This window comes from Barbus barbus (assembly GCF_936440315.1).
Source record: "Barbus barbus genome assembly, chromosome: 2".
Classification (NCBI taxonomy): domain Eukaryota; kingdom Metazoa; phylum Chordata; class Actinopteri; order Cypriniformes; family Cyprinidae; genus Barbus; species Barbus barbus.
Window position 1 is genome coordinate 40,130,005 of NC_136730.1, and position 22,615 is coordinate 40,152,619.

Sequence of the window (22,615 nt, forward strand, 5' to 3'; positions counted from 1 at the left end):
TTATAGTTTGTCAAAAACCCAACTATGATTTTGTAGTCATATAGCCATCCTGAACATCATGTATGATTTTATAGTATAGAAGATATGATTCTGCAGTCATAGACTCACGTATGCTTTTTACTATAAAAGGATGTACTTTGTACTATAAAAAAGGGTATTTTATATCTGAGAACTAACTGTTATCGTTTAGCACGCTAGTAAAATATATTTGTGAACAGACTATTAATAATAAACATGGTTTAAACATTATTAGATGCGTAGCATTTATCGTGTTGTAGTTTGGGAACAACCCAACTAGTAATGTGTTCAAGTTTATGTCACAATAACAGTAGGCTTGCTGCGATAGACGGTGTTGGCGGTGATACCGGTGTTAAGCCGCAACACCGGTTACTTCACTTGCCTACCGCGGCACTGTCCCTCACCGTAATTTAGATTTTTTTTTTAATAGTAATAAAAATCATTTAGTTCAGTTAGAGAACAGACACTATAATTAAAACTGAACACGGCTGCTCAATGCAACACATCGAGCGAACGACAGTCGCTCATCACAGATCAGATTTCATTGAACACGTGAGGAGAGTGAGCCGAGGTGACTGACAGAAGAGTGAGGTGAGACAGACAAGACGATGGCAGAAGAATTTCAAAACGAAATGTAAAAGCGCCTGTTTAAAAAAATATTTTGGATTTTGAAAAGCCTGTTGACCTGCCATTTATCTAAGGTGATATTGGAAGGTTTTTTTTAACATTCGTTTCTCATTTATTTGGTTCCACAGTATTTACTAGTTTTTATTTTATTTAAACTGTGTGATTTTCCCCCCAAGTGAAAGTAAAATGCGCACGGTGCTTTTACAAGCAAAGGAAAGTGGGAAAACTCAAACAAACTAAAAACAAACAACTGTTTGATGCCGAATTGCCGCAAATTCGAGGAAAAGAGGGAAAACTCAAACGACCCCACCACCACCACGGTAATACCGGTATTACCGGTGTTGTCACACGTCGATTAACCGGTGGGAAAATTTCCTCACCGTCACAACCCTAAATAACAGTTAACTAATGCAAAAAAGAAACATTACTCATCAGATCGATCTTCTCTTCTGGATGAAATATTGTTCTTCTTTTGAGGGAAATCCAGTCTTTACTCAGCGCGTCTTCTTGCCGAAACGAAAAGTAGCCGCGATGAACGACTCGTCACTCTTTGTTTATGTTGGGCGTCTCCACGCGCACACGGCTCACGTGGTTATTTACATATGAACGGCGCGAGCCACGAGGGGGCGGGATTGCATTAGAGATAATGAGTTAGATGGGAAAGACTGAACATTGTGTTGATTTCATACGGATTACTTCATCACAGAATATTTGTTTTCGATATGACTTTCATTTAAAAGTAGACACTTTCTATAGAGATAACTCCCATGTCTGTGTGTTGAGTATTCGCAGAGTTACAGTTTTTTAGTGATGCGTTTCTAAAAGCAGTTTGCGGCGATGGAGAAGGCAGAGAGCGCACCCTGTTTGTTTTCTTTATTCTTCAAAGCACAAAGTTTAGTTGTTATTATGAGTTTATACAAATAAAAGTAGACCCCTTACAGAGTAATTCAAGCTAATTTCTGCCTTATCAGGAGAATCTGCCACAAAACGCGTATCCATGTTTATCGACCCCAGAGGGTTAATAAAAAATATTGTGTCAGCAGCTGTAAAAGCTTCATACTAAAGTTTCTTGTATAAACATTGTTTAAAGGTATTGATGAATCTCACTATAGCTTTTTATGATGCCGTCAGTTAGGGATTATTCACATGTCGTTATAGTTGTGCCGCCTCTACTGCCGTGACTCCTGAAAAACTTTTTAATTCCACGTCGCTCCATTAAGCTCTCGCTGGATCTGTTCCTCGGCTATCACGGGAGGATCATCTGTACTTCCTCAACAGACAAAACGAAACAGCCATTTATGGTTGTTAAAAAAGGCGCGCCCATTCAAAACAGTTGTGTTCGGTCCTTCACTGGCTGTGCTGATTTAAATCTAGCGGGTCTGTTGTGTCTCGTGCCGCAAGTTCAATGACGTAGGCAGTGACGATTCTCTCCGGCCAATCAGTGATCAGCAGAGTTTACGCGTTACATTTTGGTAACGGTACAGCTCGCTTGGAACCTCTGCCGAGGTGGTACTAAAAAAAGTACCAGGTACCAGGTACTGTACCCAGTGGAAAACCCCCCAAAAGTGTGCCGTACTGAACTGTACCGTGCCGTACTATGCAGTGGAAAAGCGCCATTAGAAAATAGTCTGTAGCAAAATTGTAATAATTTGGGTTAGTGGTTTGTTCATATCTGTGTAATAATAATCGCAAATCCTGTCTTGGCAAACATCACTAATAAATGGACATGACATGTGGTGTGAAAAGCTTGTTTCTTGTTCCATTCTCCCATGAAGGGGCTTTCTGAGTGTGGTAAGTGGGTGATGCATAAATGTATGTGATTGCATGTGTGTGTGTGTGTGTGTGTGTGTGTGTGAGTGAGGTCTTCTCAGCAGGTGGCAGATGGCACAGAGGACCCGTCCGAATGGCCTAACCCCAGACACGTGCGCACACACTCATTAGGTCACGGGGAAAAAAATGCATGGTCTTGAACTCGAAGCTTTTTCAAGTCAAAGGGTGGGTGAGAGGCCAGTGTTTTGACCCTAAAAAGGCCAGGGTACCACTAAGGTCATGACAAATTTTGGTGCTGGGATAAACCACTTTTATAGTTGCCCAAAGAACCATTCAATGAAAGGTACTTAAAATAAACATTTTGTTAGTGTGAAGAACATTTGAATAATCTTAAGAATTTACAAAGGACTTTTTGTGCAATTGATGTAAAAAGTTCTTCATGAAACAATAATTCCAGTAAAGAAATGTTTATCTTCTCTCTAAAGCGAGGGGCCCTGTAATGAGGAAACAAAAGCCCCTGAAATAGGCAGCTGGTTTGCATGAGATGTTTACAAACAGTCTTTCTAAATAGATTTCAGTAGCTAGATTAAGGTTATGCACTTTTTCTCTTTTGTCCTGATGCAAGTTCAAGTTCAAATACATGGTCACATTTGCTAACCTGATTTCACTTGAAGCAGAATAGTTGTGAGAAATTTGCGTAGTTTGCATGCTCAGTTAGTTTCAGTTGTAAATGTTCTTGAAAATTAGTTGTTGAAGTTTCAGTCACAATCCTGAAAGTCTTTTCAGGTTTTGCCAGAGAAACTTTTGCATGAACCTTTTTTGTACCTCATTTTGGGCACTTGAATCTAGTTCTGTGTCACCTGCTCAACTTCCAAGGCACAAATCTCGCTCTTTGTCTCCTGTCTATGTGGGTTCCCCTCCTAGCAAGCAGTGTTCCTTGAATGCCGTTGTTCTTGGGAGTAAAAGGCTTCCTGCCTGCCTCCCTTTGCCCCGCTCTTGCCCTTCCCCCAGCCCAGCCGAGCCAGGGACCCTTGGAGTGAATGCCTCCATATTGTTGGTTTAGTCTATTGTGATGCTAATGGAGGCCGGAGACCCTCGAGTCATCTATCATACGTGACAGGGAAGCAGGGGCATTGTGTCTTGTACTGCACACAGGAGAAGGGCTGCTGTTTCCACAGGTCTACCCGGGAGAATATCAAACCCAAAGAATTCATGCTTTTGTGATAGATTGTCCATAGTGACTGTAGAAGTAGTACTACTTAATAATAAGACTCCCCCAAATTACGAGCGCTCTTTCTTAAAATGTACTCCCCAAAATATGTATGCTAATGCGCAATTCATAACATTTAACATTAACAATTTGTCTTTTGTTGTTTTAACTAGCAATAGATTTGATAATATTGCTCAGTCAGTTTGCATTTTTTCAACCAATTGATTAAAAGAAGTGCCTCGTGAAAGTCATTTGTTCAGAAGATGAACAAGAATACAAGTTTGAAATCTCACAGGAATGAATGTTAAGAATGATCAAACTTCATATTTTAGTTCCTTTTTCCTGTGACAACCAAAATATGCAATTTGTGGCCAATTGAGGATTAATGCTAGATTTGGATGGGGTGAAGCCGTCGAAGTGAGCCTTTATGTGAGAAATCTCTCACTGCTTTCTGGCTGTATGGGTGCGATCCAGCATCCACTGACATCATAGTTGTCCACCCGGCCAGATGTGAGTGCGGTCAGGCCTGCGTTAAACAAATGTGGTACAACAGGAAATGAGTCCTTTAAAAAGCTCTGAGAAAAAAAAGAGATGTGTTTTTAGCAATCAAAGAACATAACCAAAGCCATTAAAAGGCTTTAATATGCTATAACTATAAATGAGGACAATGTTTATGGCATGGGGTCTGAGCCGAGCTGCAGGATTTTGCTTTGATTAAATCATCTTTGCTATGACATGCTGGCAGGAAGGATGATGGGGCTTTATTTGCTTCACCCCCTCGGTGTGGAATCAATGGCAATTTTATGCTGTCTTTTTAAATGATATAACACACTCCTGCTGTAGAGGCTCTTTGGCTCCTGTGGAGTGCTATCTGTGAGAGGCTGAGAGGATGCTAATGGAAGGGCTGGTGTTGATGGTTTCGTCCCAGTTAGACCTGTAAGGAGGAGGATGCTGCCACGTGTTGCTAGAAAAGAACAGCTCATACCAGCTTAAGGTGGTAATTTTTGGGATTTGAAATGCTGGTTAGTTGCTGTTCTCAGGTGTTCTATACAAGCTCTAACTAGCTTGATCAAGATGATCTACCAGGTTAAAAACAGCTCCATCAAATGGTAGTCCATTAAATCAACCATCTTGACCAGATTGAAATTGCAGAAGGACTAAAAGGATGCTAATGGAAGGACTGGAGATGATGGTAGTTAGACCTGTAAGGAGGAGGACACTGACACGTTTCCTTAAAAAAAAAAAAAAAAATTAACAGCTCATGCTGTCTTGTAAGCTAGGTGGTCAAGCTTATTTTTGGGACTTGATAGCTGGTTTATTGCTGCTCAAAGGCATTGGCTACCAGCTCTAACCAACTTGATCAAGATTTTCAGCAGATCAAAAACAGGTCCACCAAATGATAGTCCAGTTCAACAACTATCTTAACCTGACTGAATCAGTTGTAGGGTTGAGATGATGATAATGCAAGGACTGCTGTTAATGGTTTCATCCCATTTAAATTGTGAGGAGGAGAAAAAGGGAGCTGCCGTGTGTTGCTTTACCCTGTTAAAGAAACCGGGTCATAAGGTGGTCAAGCTGGTTTTTGTAACATAGCAGCTGATTTATTGCTGTTCCAAGGTGGTCTACCAGCCCTAACCAGCTTGACCAGGGTGGTCTACCGTGTTGAAAACTGGTCTACCAAATGATAATCCAGTTAATCAATAATCTTAACCAGTTTGAGCCTTCTGTAGGGTTCAGAGGATTCTAATGGCTGATGAAGATTCATCCCAGTTAAACTGCAAAGAGGAGGAGATGGGACCTGCTAAACATAGCAGCTGGTTTTTGCTGTTCCAAGGTGGTCTACCTGCTCTAACCAGGTTGACCAAGACGTTCTACCAGTTCTTGTCCAGTTTATCAACCAGCTAAAGCCTATAAATAGGCTCTTACCTGCTTAAGGTGGTCAAACAGATATTGTTTTGGACATGGTAATTGAATTTTGGTGTTCTAACATGGTCCTAACCAGCTGGCCCAACCAGCTTGATCAACTAGATCAGCTTGGACCAACTGATTTGTTGAGCAGAGCTTTATATCAAGTGCCAGCATTGATCCTCTAAAACAACAGTAGAGAGGTAGTTGCACAAAGCAGACAACGTACAAAGCACATTTGATATAATTTTCTTTTATAATTACATTATAATGTATGAACATTTGAAGTCAAAATGTGTCATTGTGAGCTGAGAAAAGATACTGAGTCTTGACACATTAATGATGATAGTAATTTGAAAGTCCAATCCTGCTTGGGTGTTTTGGCAACTCTGAGAAACAGCCATAAAACAGAGAAAATGCTTGCTTTGCCGAGCCGTTTGAAAGCAGCCCAGTTAAGGTAATGAATCTTCATCCAAATTAAAGAAGTGTGATGCAGCATTGTGAGGTGAGAGTGAATGTGTGGCAGCAGGGGGTCGTGGGGGGAACAGCGGCCAATGCAGCAGCTGTGTAAACCTCCTCAGTTCAAAAAGGGGATGCAGAAACCATGGGATGGACGGATGTAACAAGATGGTGAACTCTTGTTGCAGGACTGATTTTTCTCAAGCTTAGCCAACGTCCAGCTACAGTCACACTTCGGCTCCAGACTGCGAAATTATCAAAGACACACCCTATCCAGGGAAGCCTTCCGAGTCTGTCGGTGCATATCTGTGAAGCCTAAGCAGGGGAGGATGAGTTAGTGTCTAAATTGAGGTGGGAGTGCTGACAGCTCTCAGTAGGGAGCGGGGAGGGAGTCCGCTCCTCTTTCCTCTGAGGGAGTTGGTGCAAAGGGCGGAGATGCATTCTTAATTGAATGAAGAGTCAGCTGGGGGACAGTCCTAGAAAGAGGGGTGCCGGCAGGCCCCACTGAGTGGCTTCTGCTGTTTTAGGAGCTATTGATATGAACTCTGGTGTCTTTGAAATGAAGGGAAGCCTTTTCCTACTCGAGAGGACGGATTTCTTCTTTGCCCTGGTATTCTGCTTTTTAGTCGGGCCATAAATACCTAATCCTTTCCCTGCTGTTTTGATTGACAACTGGAGAACTCTTGCAAGAGTTCACATCCTCCCCATTCCCACCCACTGCTCTGCCGTCTTCCTCATATACCATATTGCAAAATGAATACATTCACCATGAATATCCACCACAAACAAGACTTTAAATTGAATCGCTACATTCCTATGGACCTGTTCACACAAAGCAAAATATGCCAGAATCCCTTTTATACTTCATTATTTTTATTATTATTCATAAATATACTTACTTATTTGACTATATATGATGAAACAATAAAAATTCGATTTTTGGGAAAATTTGTGCAGCCCTACTGCATATGAGTTTCAGTAACCAGAACTATTAATACTTTATTTTAACATCTGTATGTGAATTTTTGTGTGTTGATCCAGAATTAGGTCTTCACATTCCAGCTTCATACACGGCACCTGTTCACACTCTTTTAGAATAAAAACTGGAATATGTATTTCTTTAAAAAAGTATTTTCTCTTATTATTTTGTCATTGGGGGCAGCTTGTTTCCTGGGGTTTCAGGACCTCCAGTGTGTCCTTACCCTCTTTTTTTTGACTCAGTTTCTCTCTGTCAACGTTGTTTTGCACGGCAAACACAGGAAAGAAAGCGTGCTGGCCAAGTCCCGCTGAGCAGGGTTTTTTTCAAGGCTGTGAAAAGAATGAATTATTCAGCAGTAAGCATGCTTACAGCTGGCCGTTTGTGAGCTTTGATCTAGGAATCAGGCGTCTGCATGAATGCCCTTATTGTCATGTTATGTGTACACAGTGTGTGAATTATTGAAAGTGGCGAGGCCCTGGCTTCTTCTGGGAGAGATTACAGTGTTGGCATGCTGGGGAGGTGGGCTGGAACTGAAAATCCCCAGTTGCTATTTATTTGTCCTGGAGGTCACATGATCTCCCGCCGTTGTTATTGCCTTAACAGAATGGCCTACGTGAAGAAAGAGCGCTGCCCCTCCATTCAGCCCGCACATCAAGCACGCATGTTGGAATCACACGCTCATTGGCCTCAGGCTGTGTTGGGGAGCGCTAAACACTTGTTAGGACAGGGTCTTCAAAGAGGAGGTTTGTACTGTTTCATATAGACATCTCAATATTGCCACATATGTACATGGTTTGTGGGTATTTCCAGAATTTGGTCTTCAAAGGATCCAGTGCCCAATTGGGGCTTTTCAGACTTATGTGGACACTTTGACATTGATGATAACCCCAAGGCATTAAATGAAAATTTATATTAAAGTTATAGATCTTAATAAGGATACAGGACTTCTCCAATCATTTAATCCACTTGAACTTGCCTCAGCAAGCTCATGCTCATCTGCCTACAGTTTTTAGTGCAGCGCCCACATACCCAAATTCAGTTAACAACTGCTAAATAAATAACATTTTTGAAATTTTTGATAATCTGTTACACTTGGATGCAGGTCACAATAGAATAAAAAAATCTTGCTGTAGAGTCTCAGTAAAGTATGGCAGATTGTTTTGGTCTGCTGCATCTTCTACTATCTAGCACCGACCCTGAAATATTGGGAATAGTGGCATACAAATTGTGTTTAGCACTGATTTTGTGGGCGTGTTTTCATCATTACCTCATTTGCATAATTTGTTTAGTGAATTGAGTTCTAAATCAGGATGTGCAAAGAAAAACTGATAACAGTAGGTGTAATTCATTCTTTCTGATTTCTCTTTGTTTTAAAACTCGTGCAGATTTTACTGACATTAAGGAAAATGACTGGTATGTAAGAGAGAGAAGGTGAGTGAGAAAGAGATTCCCTTTCACACGACAGGTGTGCCTAATAGCAGAAGCTCGGGAGATTACCCAGCCCACCTGAACACAGCAAGCCCAGCGCACAGCAGGTGGATGATGCGGCTTTGCCATCTCAGTGTGTGCCCATTTCACAAACAACAGACCTCAGCCCAGCCGCCGCCACGGCCAGTCACCCCACTCCACACCCAGAACACATCTGCTGCTTTTTTTCTGTTATCGACAAATCTACCTTAATGTGTGATTTGTTAGACCCATGGCTCGGTGGTTAGTTGCAAGTTGAGCTCTGGTGTTTATATGGCTGTTTAAAAGGTCAGGTCATTTCTTTATGGACACTTTTTACAGACTGCGATGACACATTTTTATTTATTTATTCATTTATTTTAAATATACAGTACTTTTCAAAGGTTTGGAAAATGTTTGATTTTTAAACGTTTTTAATGCTCACAAAGCTTGCTTTTATTTTTTCAAAATACACCAAAAACAGTAATGTTGTGAAATAATATAATATACATTTTGCTGCTTAATATTTTGGAAACATTTTTCAGGATTCTTTGAGAAACAGAAAGTTCAAAAGAACAACATTTGTTTGAAATAGAATATTTTGTAACATTATAAATGTTTTTACTGTCACTTTTAATCAACTGAACGCATATTTGCCACACACACCTCAAACATTTGAATGGTACACTCTAAAAAATGCTGGGTTAAATACAAATAAATATTGGATATTTGGTAAATATTGGACAGAACACATGCTGGGTTGTTTTCAACCAACAGTTGGGTTAAATGTTTAACCCAGCCTTCTGGGCAGTAACCCAACCGCTGGGTCTAAACAACCCAATCGCTGGGTTCGTCCATATTTTACCCAGCGCTGGGTTGTATTTAACCCAGCATTTTTTAGAGTGTAGCTTATCATGGTTTCTGCATAAATATGAAGCAGCACAACCGTTTTCATCATTGATAATAATAATAAATGTTTCTTGAGGAGCAAGTCAGCATATTATAATGATTTCTGAAGGATCATGTGAGACTGAAGACTGGAGTAATGATGCTGAAAATGAAACTTTGAATTACATTTTAAAAATATATTGCAATAGAAAACCATTTATTTTAAATTGTAATGCACAATATTAGTGTTTTTACTGTATTTCGTGGACATAAATGCACCCTTGGTGAGCAGAAGAGACTATATTAAAAATATTTAACAATCGTGATGACAAACTTTTGACAAATACATTTTTAAGACTATACTTTGTATTTAATTAACTCAGAATTTATTTACAGAAAACTGGTTAATGCTGCTGTGCGAGTGTTTCTAATACTACATGTATATGTACCCAAAGCAACATGTGTTTCTAGTGCTTCTATTCAATATTCTTTTTACTTTATGCTAATTATATTTTGAAGTAAATACAGTTCATTGTTGTTCCGAAGTAAAATGGGTGGACACGTGTTAAATTGTAGCTACATCAATTCTGCGGTTGCCTGTTTAAAAAGCTAGTTTTATTACACAGTCCTGAAAAAAACAACAACAAAAAAGCAAGGGCTCTATGGTAACCGTTGGCTACAGCTGGACACATAATTAGAGTGGCTCCTTACCTATAATTTGCGTAATAGTTTTGGGGTGGCGGTATGTTATTAACATATGAAAAGGCTAAGCAGGGGTCATTGTGCCTAGCATCAGTAATTAGAGCAGTGCCGAGGGCGCAAGAATGTGTAGAGCTGCCATTAATTGGAGATCACTACAAAACCATGCTTTAATTATTATTTAGTGAGAACAGTAGTGTGTTAAATTAATATGTTTCCTCTGCCATTACGTGCTGTAACCATATGAATGTCTGGATCTGTTTCTTTTCATAGCGCGAGGCTTTGAAGAAATTGGGATTAAATTAGATTAAATTGAAAGGCCATAGAGTTGTTGGGCTATTTTCATGGTAATAGCATGCACGGCCAAGTTTTAATTTAAATTAGGCGTGTTTGTTCATTCACTGGGGTTAAGGTTGCTACATGTTGCTGACATGGTGGGAACAATTGAGGCTATAGAAATTTTGGCTCATGCATACGAACTCAAGGCCGTGCATTCCTGATTTGATTTGGTTAATTCAACTTAAAGTATTACATTTCCAAAGTTTTTACATGAACACATCTCATCTGTTGTCTTTCTGTAGGTCGGAATGAGCTGATTGCCAGATACATTAAACTCAGAACTGGGAAGACAAGGACACGGAAACAGGTAAGAGAATCCGTGTTCTTGCATGCATGCCACGAAACGGGAAAGCCAGTACTGTTGAATGCACCTGCTATCTGAGCTTTTGCAGGATAAAAACTTACAGCGCACACAATGAACAGCTGAAATAAAAAGATACTCGCAATTAGGGGTGGGCGATATAAAATGTCTATTACAGTGTTCTTAAAATAATTCTTTATGATGTTCTGTACATAATTTTACAGAAAAGAGATTCAAAGAGTAATGATTAACAATACTTGAAGATTTAATGTTAAATTGCAATTTTTAAATACATTATCTGCTTATATTAATTTTTTTTTAATTTCAAAGAAAAAATTAGGCTTCGATTGATAACTATAAGCTTATACTTTACAAAATCAGTATCTAAAAGTTAAATAACTAAACTATTAATAAATTCTATAATTATGGTAGTTAATATATACAAATATATTATAAAAAATATTATAAAATTGAAAACTTGAACCCAAATCCAAACTGTGACTATAAACTGCTAAAAATGTCTGTGTTCAGTCAGATTTACTGAATAGAAAGTGTGTGCCCTGTAATGCCAGACTGATGTGTTTTTCAAACAATGAAAGAATAGTTTGCTCCAGTATTTTGTTCTAAAGTAGAACACCTAAACAGAAAAACCTAAAACATGTGTTGGAAATAGATGAAAGTTTAGCGCGCTATGAAAAATATGTACTGCTTTGGCTTGCGGTGTGAAAGAAGCATTATTTTAGCAAGTGGGGCATTTGAGACAACTTTCATGTTCCATCTTTTATTGTGCACTGGTTTGAGTCATTGTTATACCAATTCTCTTGACAAATTTTTACCGGTTTATTATTTACTGGTATATCGCCCACCCCTGCTCATACACATACATAGATATACAGTCCCCTCCGTAAGTATTGGAACAGTAAAGACAAAATTGCTCTGTTGGCTGTGGAGTCAAGATATTTACAAATATGATTAAAAGATGAATATGAGACAAAACTACAGAACGTCACATTTTATTATTAGCCATTTCAACACATACATGTTTTACCAAATAAAAAGAACAGCACTTTTAGAGTTCATCCCACTCATTGATGTGAGCATAAGTATTGGGACAGTTGAACATAAGGCAGATATAAAAGATTAAAAGCTATTATTTAGTTGCAGATCCCTTGCACACAATCACAGCAGTGAGTCTGTGACCCATAGACATCACCAGACTCTTGGTCTCATCCTTTGAAATACTTTTCCCAGCCTTTAATGAAGCCAATTCCAATTGTTGCTTGTTTCTGGGAGTTTCTGCCTTTACTCTCCTCTTCAGCTGGTGAAATTCATCTTCAATCGGATTTAAATCTGGAGATTGACTTGGGCAATCTAAGACTTTCCATTTCTTTGCCCTTATAAAGTCCTTGACTGAACTGGCAGGGTGTTTTGGGTCATTGTCCTGATGCAATATGAAGCACTTCCCAATGAATCTGGTGGCATTTTCTTGAATATTGGTAGGCTCTTATATTCTATTTTTGGTGCTGGTCAGAGGTTTGCATCTTGCTGTGTAGCATCTGTAATTCTGTGTCAAAGTCTCCTGAGGACAGTAGATTGTCAGAGCATCACCCCAGCTTTCTGGAAGTTGTTGGTGATTTTACAGACATGTCTTTTAGGGTTCATTTTCACAGCTTTTATGATTTGTCTGTCATCAACTACTGTTGTTTTCTCAGCCGATCAGGTAGTTGTTGGTTGCTGGTGTCGCTGGTGGTTTCCAAACTCTTGAATTCTCCATGCCCTTTATTTTTGCTAGAGCTCTAATTGACTTCCTCTTTTCTTTTAGCATCCAAATTGCTTGCTTTTCTCTCAAAGTCAGCTTCCTCATCTTCATCCTGGTTTGTGTGTGTCATCATCGAATGCATGATGCAGAATACAAAAGTAATGGATATAACTGATACGACACATTCCCTGCTTTTAATATCTGAAGAATTAATGCAACAGGACACAGCTGATCACTTAGAAAGACCTGTGAGGCATCTGCTCCAATACTTATGCTCACATCAGATAGAGGGATGAAACTCTAAAAGTGCTGAACTTCTTAGCTGGTAAAACATCTGTGTTGTTTTATGTTGTCAACGTGTTGAATCACCCAATAATAAAATGTGACATTCTGTAGTTTTGTCTCATATTCATCTTTTAATCATATTTGTAAATGTCTTGACTCCACAGCCTACAGAGCAATTTTGTCTTTACCGTTCCAATACTTACGGAGGGGACTGTAGGTTGGTGCAATGCACGCGCACACACACACACACACACACACACACACACACACACACAGAACCTCATGCAGGAGCATGGAGCTTTGCAGCATGTTCAGGCTGGGTGCAAGAACGCTAATGTGATTGTAGGAGAGACAGACCCTGAACGCTGAGCTCAGCCGGCAGATGTTTCATTCAGCTGCATGAGAACACACCGCTCCGGCCAAGACACTCACTCACACATTAGCAAACACAAAGCATCACTTTTTTAAAAGGCTTATTATTAAAAAAACAATTCAAATAGACATGTTTTTACACAGATGACCTGTTCAGAACCGAAATGCCTGTATAAATCCATGAATCTGGTCATCTGTATGAGCTGGTGCAGCTGTAACACTTCAGTGGGCTGTGCTTAGACGGCTCCGTCTCAAAGCTGTTATCAGATAGATTTACTACAGCAGACAGGAAACATAATACTAGACATCCTTTTGTTTTAAATTATATGAATATTTCAGGTTATATAGTATCCAGGCCACTCTCTGATCCCTCAAACAAACAAGAAGGGGGTTTCGAGTAAATCACTTAAAGTAATTTAGCAGCACAATATCTAATTAATCACGCTAATTTAAGCATGTTAAATAACAAACTTTACACATTAGACTAAGATTTTGATACTGTCTAAAATAATTAATTCTGATTGGTCAGTTACGGCATTCAGCAAATCAAATATTGGCAACACTGTACAATACGGTTTCATTTGTTAGCATTAGTTAACATGAACTAACAATGAAAAAGTATTTAATATTAATCATTTAATTTACTAATACATTATTGAAATCAAAAATTGTATCTGTTGATATTTTTAATGGACCTGAGATAACATGAATTAATCATTAAAAAGTACTTAAAGGAATAGTTCATCCAAAAATGAAAATTTTGTCATCATTTACTCACCCTCATGTTGTTCCGGACCTGTTTCTTTCTTATGTTGAACACAAAAGAAGATATTTTGAAGGATTTTGAAGAACCAAACAGTTGTTGGTCCCCATTGAATTCTATAGTAGAGAAATAAATCTTCTTTTATGTTCAACATAAGAAAGAAACTCATACCGGTTTGGAACGACAAGAGGGTGAGTAAATGATGACAAAAGTTTCATTTTTGGGTGAACTTTCTCTTTAGTATTAATGATAATTTCATTATTTACTAATACATTATTAAAATCAAAAAGTGTATGTGTTGATATTTGAATGGACCTGAGGAATGAACAGTTGTATTGTTATTAAATAATGTTAACAAAGATTAATAAACACTGTAACAAATGCATTGCTCATTGTTAGTTAAAGTTGACTAATGAAACCATATTGTAAAGTGTTACTCAAATATTTTTGAATAATGACCATTGCACAGGACAGTGTAAATGAGCATAAATATTTGCTACAATCAATTAATGGAAGTGCAGAAAATTTTCTCAATTTGAACTTCCAATTCAAAAGTGCAAAGTGCAGTAAACACTTTATGAAATTGGATATACAAACTGAGGCCTGATTTTTAATTATTAACTTTTGTAATCGGCAGGATGCCACAGAGCTTAAATTGTATTTAACCAAGATCATGCATGATTTCCTAACTATCTGTGATGGCAAAAATTGACATAAACCTACATGCACACTAATATAAAAGATCGACACCTCAACACGCAGCAAAGCGAAAAGTCCAGAAATCGACCCAAACGCAGAAACATCACAACAGTCCCATTGTAATTTCATTTGGCAAAGCCTGAACCATTGAAGTGATTCTTGTAATTAATTTGGAAAGGTCAAAGGACCACTTGTGCTGCTGAGATATGTGTAAATGTGACTTTGCCAGGCCTCCGGAGACCGCCGACCTCATTAACACACGGCGTCGAGCGCGAGGCCCACTCAACAGCCACTTGTGCGTGATTGGCCTGATTAAGACGAGGAACGCTCTCCACGTAACCCCTCGGAGCAGAGCCTCTTTACAACATCACACAACCTCCCACCTCACATCACTATCAATGCGCCATTAGTACATAATTCACAAACACAACTCCGACCTGGCGGAATATGCAGAGCGGCGGTTAAAGGGCCCCGGGGACCACGCGGCCGCTCTGACTCTCCTCCCCGAAGAATACTAGACATGGCCATTCTCATTCAGCACACAGAAGATCACATCTGCGCTCTCTTAATGTGCTTAAGAAGCCTGCATTCTCCTTAATCAGCTCACTTAAGTGAGGAGGTGAGCGGGCCAGTGCGCTGGGCGGCCGTTGGCTTGGCCACGCTTTCCTTTTTATGGAGGCCCTCCTTGAATGTTTTGCTTGTTTAAAATGTCTGTAATTCTTTATTGCTTTTTCTTTTTGCTTTTCTTGTTTCGTTTTGAAAAACGGAGGTGTCTAGTCACATACAGGTCTTAGCAAGAAAGAAAGTTCGAGAAATCCAAGCTGCCATCAAGGTACGTCTGGCTCTGCCCAGTTGCAGGGGGGGCTTTTCATCGCCATGGTTACAGGCTGTTCCTTTGTTTTCCTCCCCTCCCCTACCCCGCAGGTGTCTAGTCACATTCAGGTTCTTGCCAGAAGGAAATCTCGCGAATTTCATTCCAAGCTAAAGGTATGCGCTTTTCTGCTTTTGGGCTTGTGGTTGCCATGCATCTCACTTCCTGTTTCCTGTGAATGCCTTGTTGCTCTAATTCCTGTAACCTAGATCCCTCGCATGCAACGGCCAGTTTAGCATACATAATTCAGCGCCTCTACCCCATCCCCGATGTGCATCCTCCTTTCACTCTTGTCAGTGAACGTATGTTTTCCAGGCCGCTTTGGCCTCTGTCTCTCGTTGACCGCTAAGTGCGTGTGCTCTGAGTCTAACGCTATAGGTCCCACGGCGGCTCCTGGTTAAATATAGCAGGAGGGCAGGAACTGTCGGCACACGCCACAAACCTGAAAAGCAGCATATGCTTTGGAAATTAATATGGATGTGAAATTCAATAGCTCTGGAGAGCAAAGGCAACTATTAAGTTTGTTCCATAATGCAGCACAATTTTGCTGCTCACCGATTTGGAACTGAGGTTTTATAAATCCCAGTTTTCTATCCCTGTAATTTTGGGGATGGAATTTTTTGAAGTTCAAAAACTAAATCTGTAGGTTCCATCTTTGTGGAATACAGAAATATTCTACAACTTAATAAATGACTAATATAGGCATATATATATATATATATATATATATATATATATATATATATATATATATATATATGGACTAAATAGAATAAATATACTAAATAAAATAAATATACTAAATAAAAACTCTATATACAATTTTTTTCTAAACAGTGCAGATATTATAAAAAAATAAGTTTACTGCTCAATGATAAATCCATTTTTAAATAATTTTTAACATCTGTAAAAATTGAATTTTAGTATTATTGAGACACTATTATAGTTTTTATTACTATTTTGAATAATTTTTTTATTTTTATTTTATATTTTCCATTTTAATTTTAGTTAAAGTTTAAGTAATTTTTGTTACTGTTATTTAGTTGTTTATTTAGTAGTTTTTGTTATTTTTTATTTAAATTTGACATTTTAGTACATGAAGTTAAACTAAATTAAAAGCATAAGTGTTCTCTTGGCTGGTCACATGAATGCCTTTCTGTGTGCCGTGTTTGCATGTGTGTGTCGTGTGTGGAGTGTTGTCTTGTGCTGGCAGTACGCTTCAGCTGGTGAGAGTGGCTGAGAGCTGGAGGTCAGAGTTCAGTGGGATTCTGGTCACTGCTTAAACAACACGTGTGGCCACATGACTGCAGGAAGAGCACAGTCTAGAGTAAAACCAGCGCTGCTTTGCCTTTATCTCTCCTGTTTAATGAGGTCATCTGTTCTTCCCAAACGCTCTGCACAAGAAGTCTGGACCAAAGAGGCCCATTAGGGCCATCGCTCAGATGCTTTTTGTGGCGTTCCCCTCTCTCCTGGCTCTTTCTCTTGGCTTTTTTTTTTTCAATAACCCACTGGCCGTCAAACGCTTTCCTCATGCCGCATTAATGAAACTACTGAAATCACCCCCCCATTCTCTCCCACTATGTCCAATCGTCCCCCCTGTGTGATTCAGTCATATACACAGCAAAGTGTGCTGCATATAATCACCTTACATCAAATGCATCTCATCCACAAAGGCTGTGGCTTACAAAAAAGGGGCCTTTTGTGGAAGGGATAATCTGATAATAAATTGACCTGTCATTTAAGATACATCTGCAAGGGTCGTTTCCTAATGTCTGTGTTTACTGAAAGGACCTCGAGGTTGGTCTGACTTCTCTGTTTCTTTCTATTTCTTTTTGTGAGGTGATGACTAACTCCTTTTGACCAGCACACGTTTCCACAGTTCCCAGTTTACTCAGATAGATTAATGACTCCCCCGTTTGTGTGCGTGCTAGTAAGTGTGTGTGTGTGTGTGTGTGCCTAGTGGAGCGTCTGTGTGCATTTCCGCCATGAATGGCTGGTCTTTCAGGGACACTGGCGGCTGCCTGAGTAAAAACAGCCAGCTTTTGTATGGGTCTCTGTCTACTCTCATCTAAAGCAAATTAGAAATCAGAAGCGGGGAAGAATTTGAGCTCCCTCCTGCCATTTGCAGCGTAGCATTATAGTAAACCTGCCCAGTGTGCTCTTATCTGAGACATGTTGACTGAAATGACTGTCATTATGGTGCCACTCTTTGAGCTGGTCTGTAATGAAACCCTAGCCACAGTGATCTCAAACTGCCATATTATCAGCTATAAATCTTCCCTAAAGATGCTTTCTGCAGTTCATCTGCTTGACCAGCGCTCACACTGAGCCCTTAATCTTGGTTTTACTATTAGCATGTGCGGTGGGACTTCAGAGGGCTTAGCATATCATAGGGAGGATATGACTAAAAGCATATTTATGAAATAAAAATGACTTTTTCATTACTGAATTCACAATTTGGTCATATTCAAAATTAGTAATATTCAGGAAGTCCTTGAAAGTGGTGTTATCTAACTCGATATTTCAGTCACTGTGTTATATCTACTGCTGAAAAGACCAGCATGGACCAATATTTCAATTCTAGTTTATGCTGGTTAGGACTAGTTCTGCACTGGTCAGCACCCTGTTCACCAGCTGGTACACTAGTTACACATGCCCACACCATGGACCAATCAGAGATAGGGTAAACATACCTATTAAGCTCACCAAAATCTACACTGAGACATTTTTAGTTCACAAGATATTGGTTTCAGTACAAAAAGTTATGTTAAAATAGAATATTAATCTCTCACACAAAATATTTAATATTATTTTAAAGGAAAAAAGCATTTCAATTAAGATATACATCATTAAATTCAAAAAGTCTGGTACATTTTTGTACCCTTTAAGCACACCCCTGTTCCCATTAAGCTCACATCATGTTTTATTAAAAATTCTTGTTTATTTCAAGGAATAATAATTGTAAAAATATATATTTTTTGAAGGTACAAAGTCAATCACAAAAAAAACCCAGAACACTAAAATCAAGCAACAAGCATTCAAGTCGATCAGTTATATATTCATAATGAAGTGTCATCTAAGCACATATCAACATCTATACTAATCCACATTCAGCTAAGTAACACATTCAAAAATCTAATAAAACAAACCAATAAAACATTTAATTCATGAGGATGAACATAGAAACTAGCCTCATTATGAAACCTCTTTTTAAATGGTTGTTAACTTTTCTATAGTCTCTTATGGCTAGAATACACTACAGGATTTCTGCCCCGATTTTCCACAGATTTACAGACTGGAGAAATTGATGCTAGTTGCCAAAGATCAGAGCCAGTCTGCAGATTTGAGTCGATTGATTCCATAGAAACTCGATTAACTTAACTTAAAGTGACAACCATCAGTTAATATTTAAAATCTGTTTATGAAGTATTTACATAGACGTTCAATGTGGAAGAGCTTAAAGAGAGCACACTGAACTTAATGGGAGCAGCAACAATTTTTAATACATTTCATGAAATATTTATTAAAATGACAGGATTTTGCTAAATAAATAGTCTAGGTCATGTATTAAGTTCATATATATTGTAATATGAACAACTATTATTAACAATATCTATAAAATTATACTTTTTCTTATTGATGTCACACTGAAGCTGTGTGATTTTCATAGTAGTGCACCCTTTAAGCTCACCTTAAAATAAATTACAGCACTGTAAAACCACAGACCAGCAATAAACTGTCAATTTTATAATATTATGGATGTAAAAGTATAAGCCGGTAATGCCTGTGAAGTAATATATTAGCGTTGCACACAATCTTATGCAGCTAGTCAGCTAACTGTGTTCTGTAGCATCTGCGCTCTGTTGCTAAAATTATCTTTTGGAACTAATGTAATTATTTCCCACATCCAAGTTCTAGGTTATAATATGCAAAAGTCTGAACATTAATCTCTTAATTTTACAATAAGTAGTTAAACTTACCCAAAATAAAGGCTTAAACATCTAAAAAACACACATTTAAGCGACTCCTGTTTTGGTGAAAGTTTTTAGACAGCTTTCAAAATGTCCACCAGACAGTGTGAACACATGGAAACCCATATCTCAGTGTGCAATGATCTGATTAACTTGAAATTATAGGAGGTATATAGTAACAAACACATCAATTGTTTAAGACATCAAGTAGGATAATAAATTATTTTTTGTTTTATAATCTGATCTCAAAAATGGAAGTGAGCTTAATAGGTACGTTTACCCTAAGTTTCCTGTACAACTAACTACCATCCAACGATGCATAGTTGAAGAAAATAAAAGGGTAGGTGATTTCGGAGAGGCTAGCAATAGCAAGCTAGCTTTGAACGCATAAGATCTCACCCTCCCTGCATAATCACTCTCCAAATCCACGCCTCCTCCAAAACACATGAGGCAGACCAGAGGCTAACCAGTGACAAGATGAGAGACGGCGTTGGTGGAGGGTTGAATGCAACGTCATATCTCATCTCATTCACTACTGAGAAAACATTACAGTACAGAGCGCATAATATTACAATATTAACACCTTTTATTCTCGCTCTGTCTGCAATAGCGTAATGGGAAGCGCTGATGGCGTATCACGTCTGCGCAGAGGTATGCAAATACATACGCTGACAGGCAGGAAATGCAGTGTGTCGTAGGCCTCGGACCGAGGGATATGATGGGACAAACATTTTATGGTACAAATACATTTAGACCACTTAACTTAGTAATTGCTATTTTTTTGCTTTAGCTAGTCATGACCGTTCCCTGAAACTGCATAGTAACATGGTCGCCTTCTGCTCATTAATTGATTCACAATGAATGGCGGAGTATATAGGTTATTCATTTTTTTTAAATAATATTATCATGCAGTATGCAAATGGTGTATCCTTTATTCCCATTTAAATGTGGTTCATTAGTCATCAGCTTTCTCTACAATGTAATTTCTCCAAGATGCTGCTGTATAGAAACATGGCATCTGAAGATAATTCAATATTAATCCTTGTAGTTTTGCTTTATTTGATGTTTGATTCATTGCATGGCCCCTCTTATATAATACCCTGGGGTTCCCATATTAATTTATGCACATAAACAGTGCTGATTGTTGACATGCGTAAATATATATAAATTGAAATGTGTATATATAATTAAAATGGAGTAAAGTGTACAGAACGTACTGCATGTTAGCATGTCATTGTGCTCAAGAGAATTGTCTGTTTTAATTCACATCATACTAACAAGAAGCTATGCTTCAAAACACAAAGTTGAGAGCTGTAATTCCAAACTGTTTGCAAATGTTTGCTGGAAACTTCATTAGTAATGATAGAAGATGTGACCATAGTTGGCTTCTGATACATTTGATAAACACATCCCAGCTCGAGACTAAAATAAAACTGGTTATTTTTCACCAACTCAATTAAAAATAAATAAATGTAAAAAAATGTGTAAATGGAGACAATGAAACAATTTTATTCATAATGTTACAACTGCGTATAAAAGTGGTCACAAGCTGAAAAGCCAAAAGATATATATTGACAGCAAATATCATGAATTGACAGCTATTAAACATCAATTATATATATATATATAAGTATATAATTGATGTTTAATAGCTGTCAACTCATGATATTTGTAAATAAAATAATTTCATTTTAGATGGAAAGGGAAAATATAATGACTATTTTAGGTGTGCACCTTGTGACATCCATCAACTGAATTGTGTCACACCACATCAGGTGCTTGCACTGTAGACGGCGCCATTGATTTTAACAGACGCAATCTAGTTTTGGCGTGTCGCGACAAGTCTCACGCAGCTGGTGTGGACACTGTGTTAGCTGGTGAGGATTTTCCGGCATGGTCTTTCTGGTGGAATCTAATCGGACCACAACTAGTTAAAAGTTAGCCTGGTTCTGACGCCAGCATCCAAAACACACCATATGCTGGTCTTTTCAGCAGGAATAAATCTGTATCAGATGTATAAATGTGTGGACTTGCCACAGATCACTGAGCATTCATGTATATTGTTTGAATTAGATTTGGCAAAAAGTGCAAATTGAACACTGACAATACAACCTTGTTTGTTTGCGTTTAGGTGACAAGCATGGTAAGTATGAGTTCTCAGTGCTCTTGACCGTGCATCGATGTGTCGCCGTCGCAGTATAGCAGCTGCTAAACACCTGCTTGAGCTCTGAGCCTCTCTGCCTCTCTCTAAGCCATACGTGAGCCGCTGCTCCCAGCATGTTTATCCTCAACCCGTGCCTGCCTTTCACTGTCTTTTCAATGCAGTTGTGTTCCATTCACTGTCTGTTTCACGTGTTTAGAGGCAGGACTTCCATCCTGTTACGGTGGTGCACGCTATACAGTCTGCATGGGGAATGTTTGCCTTTGTAGTGTTCAGGCTTACACACTTTAACTCGATTAATTAAATTACCAGTTTTAGAAATCCTTCTATGCACAGACATTCCTTGTGTTATTAAAAGTCTATATTGAGAAATCGTCTTTAGCCTTCTTGTGAAAATAACAAGGAGGTTGTTTAAAGGAGAAAGCGTGTCTTTCAGGCCCTTTTCTTTGACGCGTTCATCTGTACTGTTTCGGCTCAGTTTGATGACCTTGATAGGAGCTTTTAGAATGAGAACATTACACACTGCAGAAAAGGAAAGTTAGTATTACACAATGCATTTTATTAGACATGTAGGAGCTGGATAATATATAACATCAATGTCACTTTTCATTGGATTTAGTTCTCTTTCAGCTCTGCGCTCGATATTAAACATTATCATCTTCCGTGCTCTGTGCTGGAGGCTTTCGCTCTTTTCACACTTTTCTTCTTTAATGCTTGCACATTCCTCTTAAGATCAACGGCTTTATAGCTCTGAAGATTCTTTTAACATGCTTTCTGTCTGTGGATCTTTGTGTGTGAGGGTGTGGGCTGCTTTATTGTCCTGTATTCTGTGTTCACTGCAGGGGGGTGATGGTTTCGAATGTCTCACGGTTCGGTCTGTATCACGGTTCTGTAGTCAGTTTCAATTCAGTAAATATAGAATTTTTTTTTTTTAACCATGTTTGTGATGATTATTAAATTAAACTACTAAATCAGTGTCATTATTGCAGGATAGTCTATTATGGAGTTTTCTACTGTTATCACACTGTTAATCATTGTATTGATCTCCATAAATGTTCTATTTTTGCATTTTTTGAAATTACTACAGAATTTT

General features: G+C 38.5%; 1 protein-coding gene across 3 annotated transcripts in view; it reads left to right on the forward strand.

Moving 5' to 3' along the window:
* Positions 1 to 22,615, forward strand: part of LOC306885391 (transcriptional enhancer factor TEF-1) — a 72,351-nt gene that overhangs the window by 38,165 nt on the left and 11,571 nt on the right. For all 3 annotated transcript variants that reach the window (XR_013785529.1, XM_079441860.1, XM_079441861.1), the window contains exons 4-5: positions 10,583 to 10,647; positions 15,444 to 15,506. Coding sequence is in view for 2 of the 3 variants with exons in the window: in XM_079441860.1 (XP_079297986.1) it covers positions 10,583 to 10,647; positions 15,444 to 15,506 (128 nt within the window). In the remaining variant the exon portion in view is untranslated. The remainder of the gene's footprint in view (positions 1 to 10,582; positions 10,648 to 15,443; positions 15,507 to 22,615) is intronic.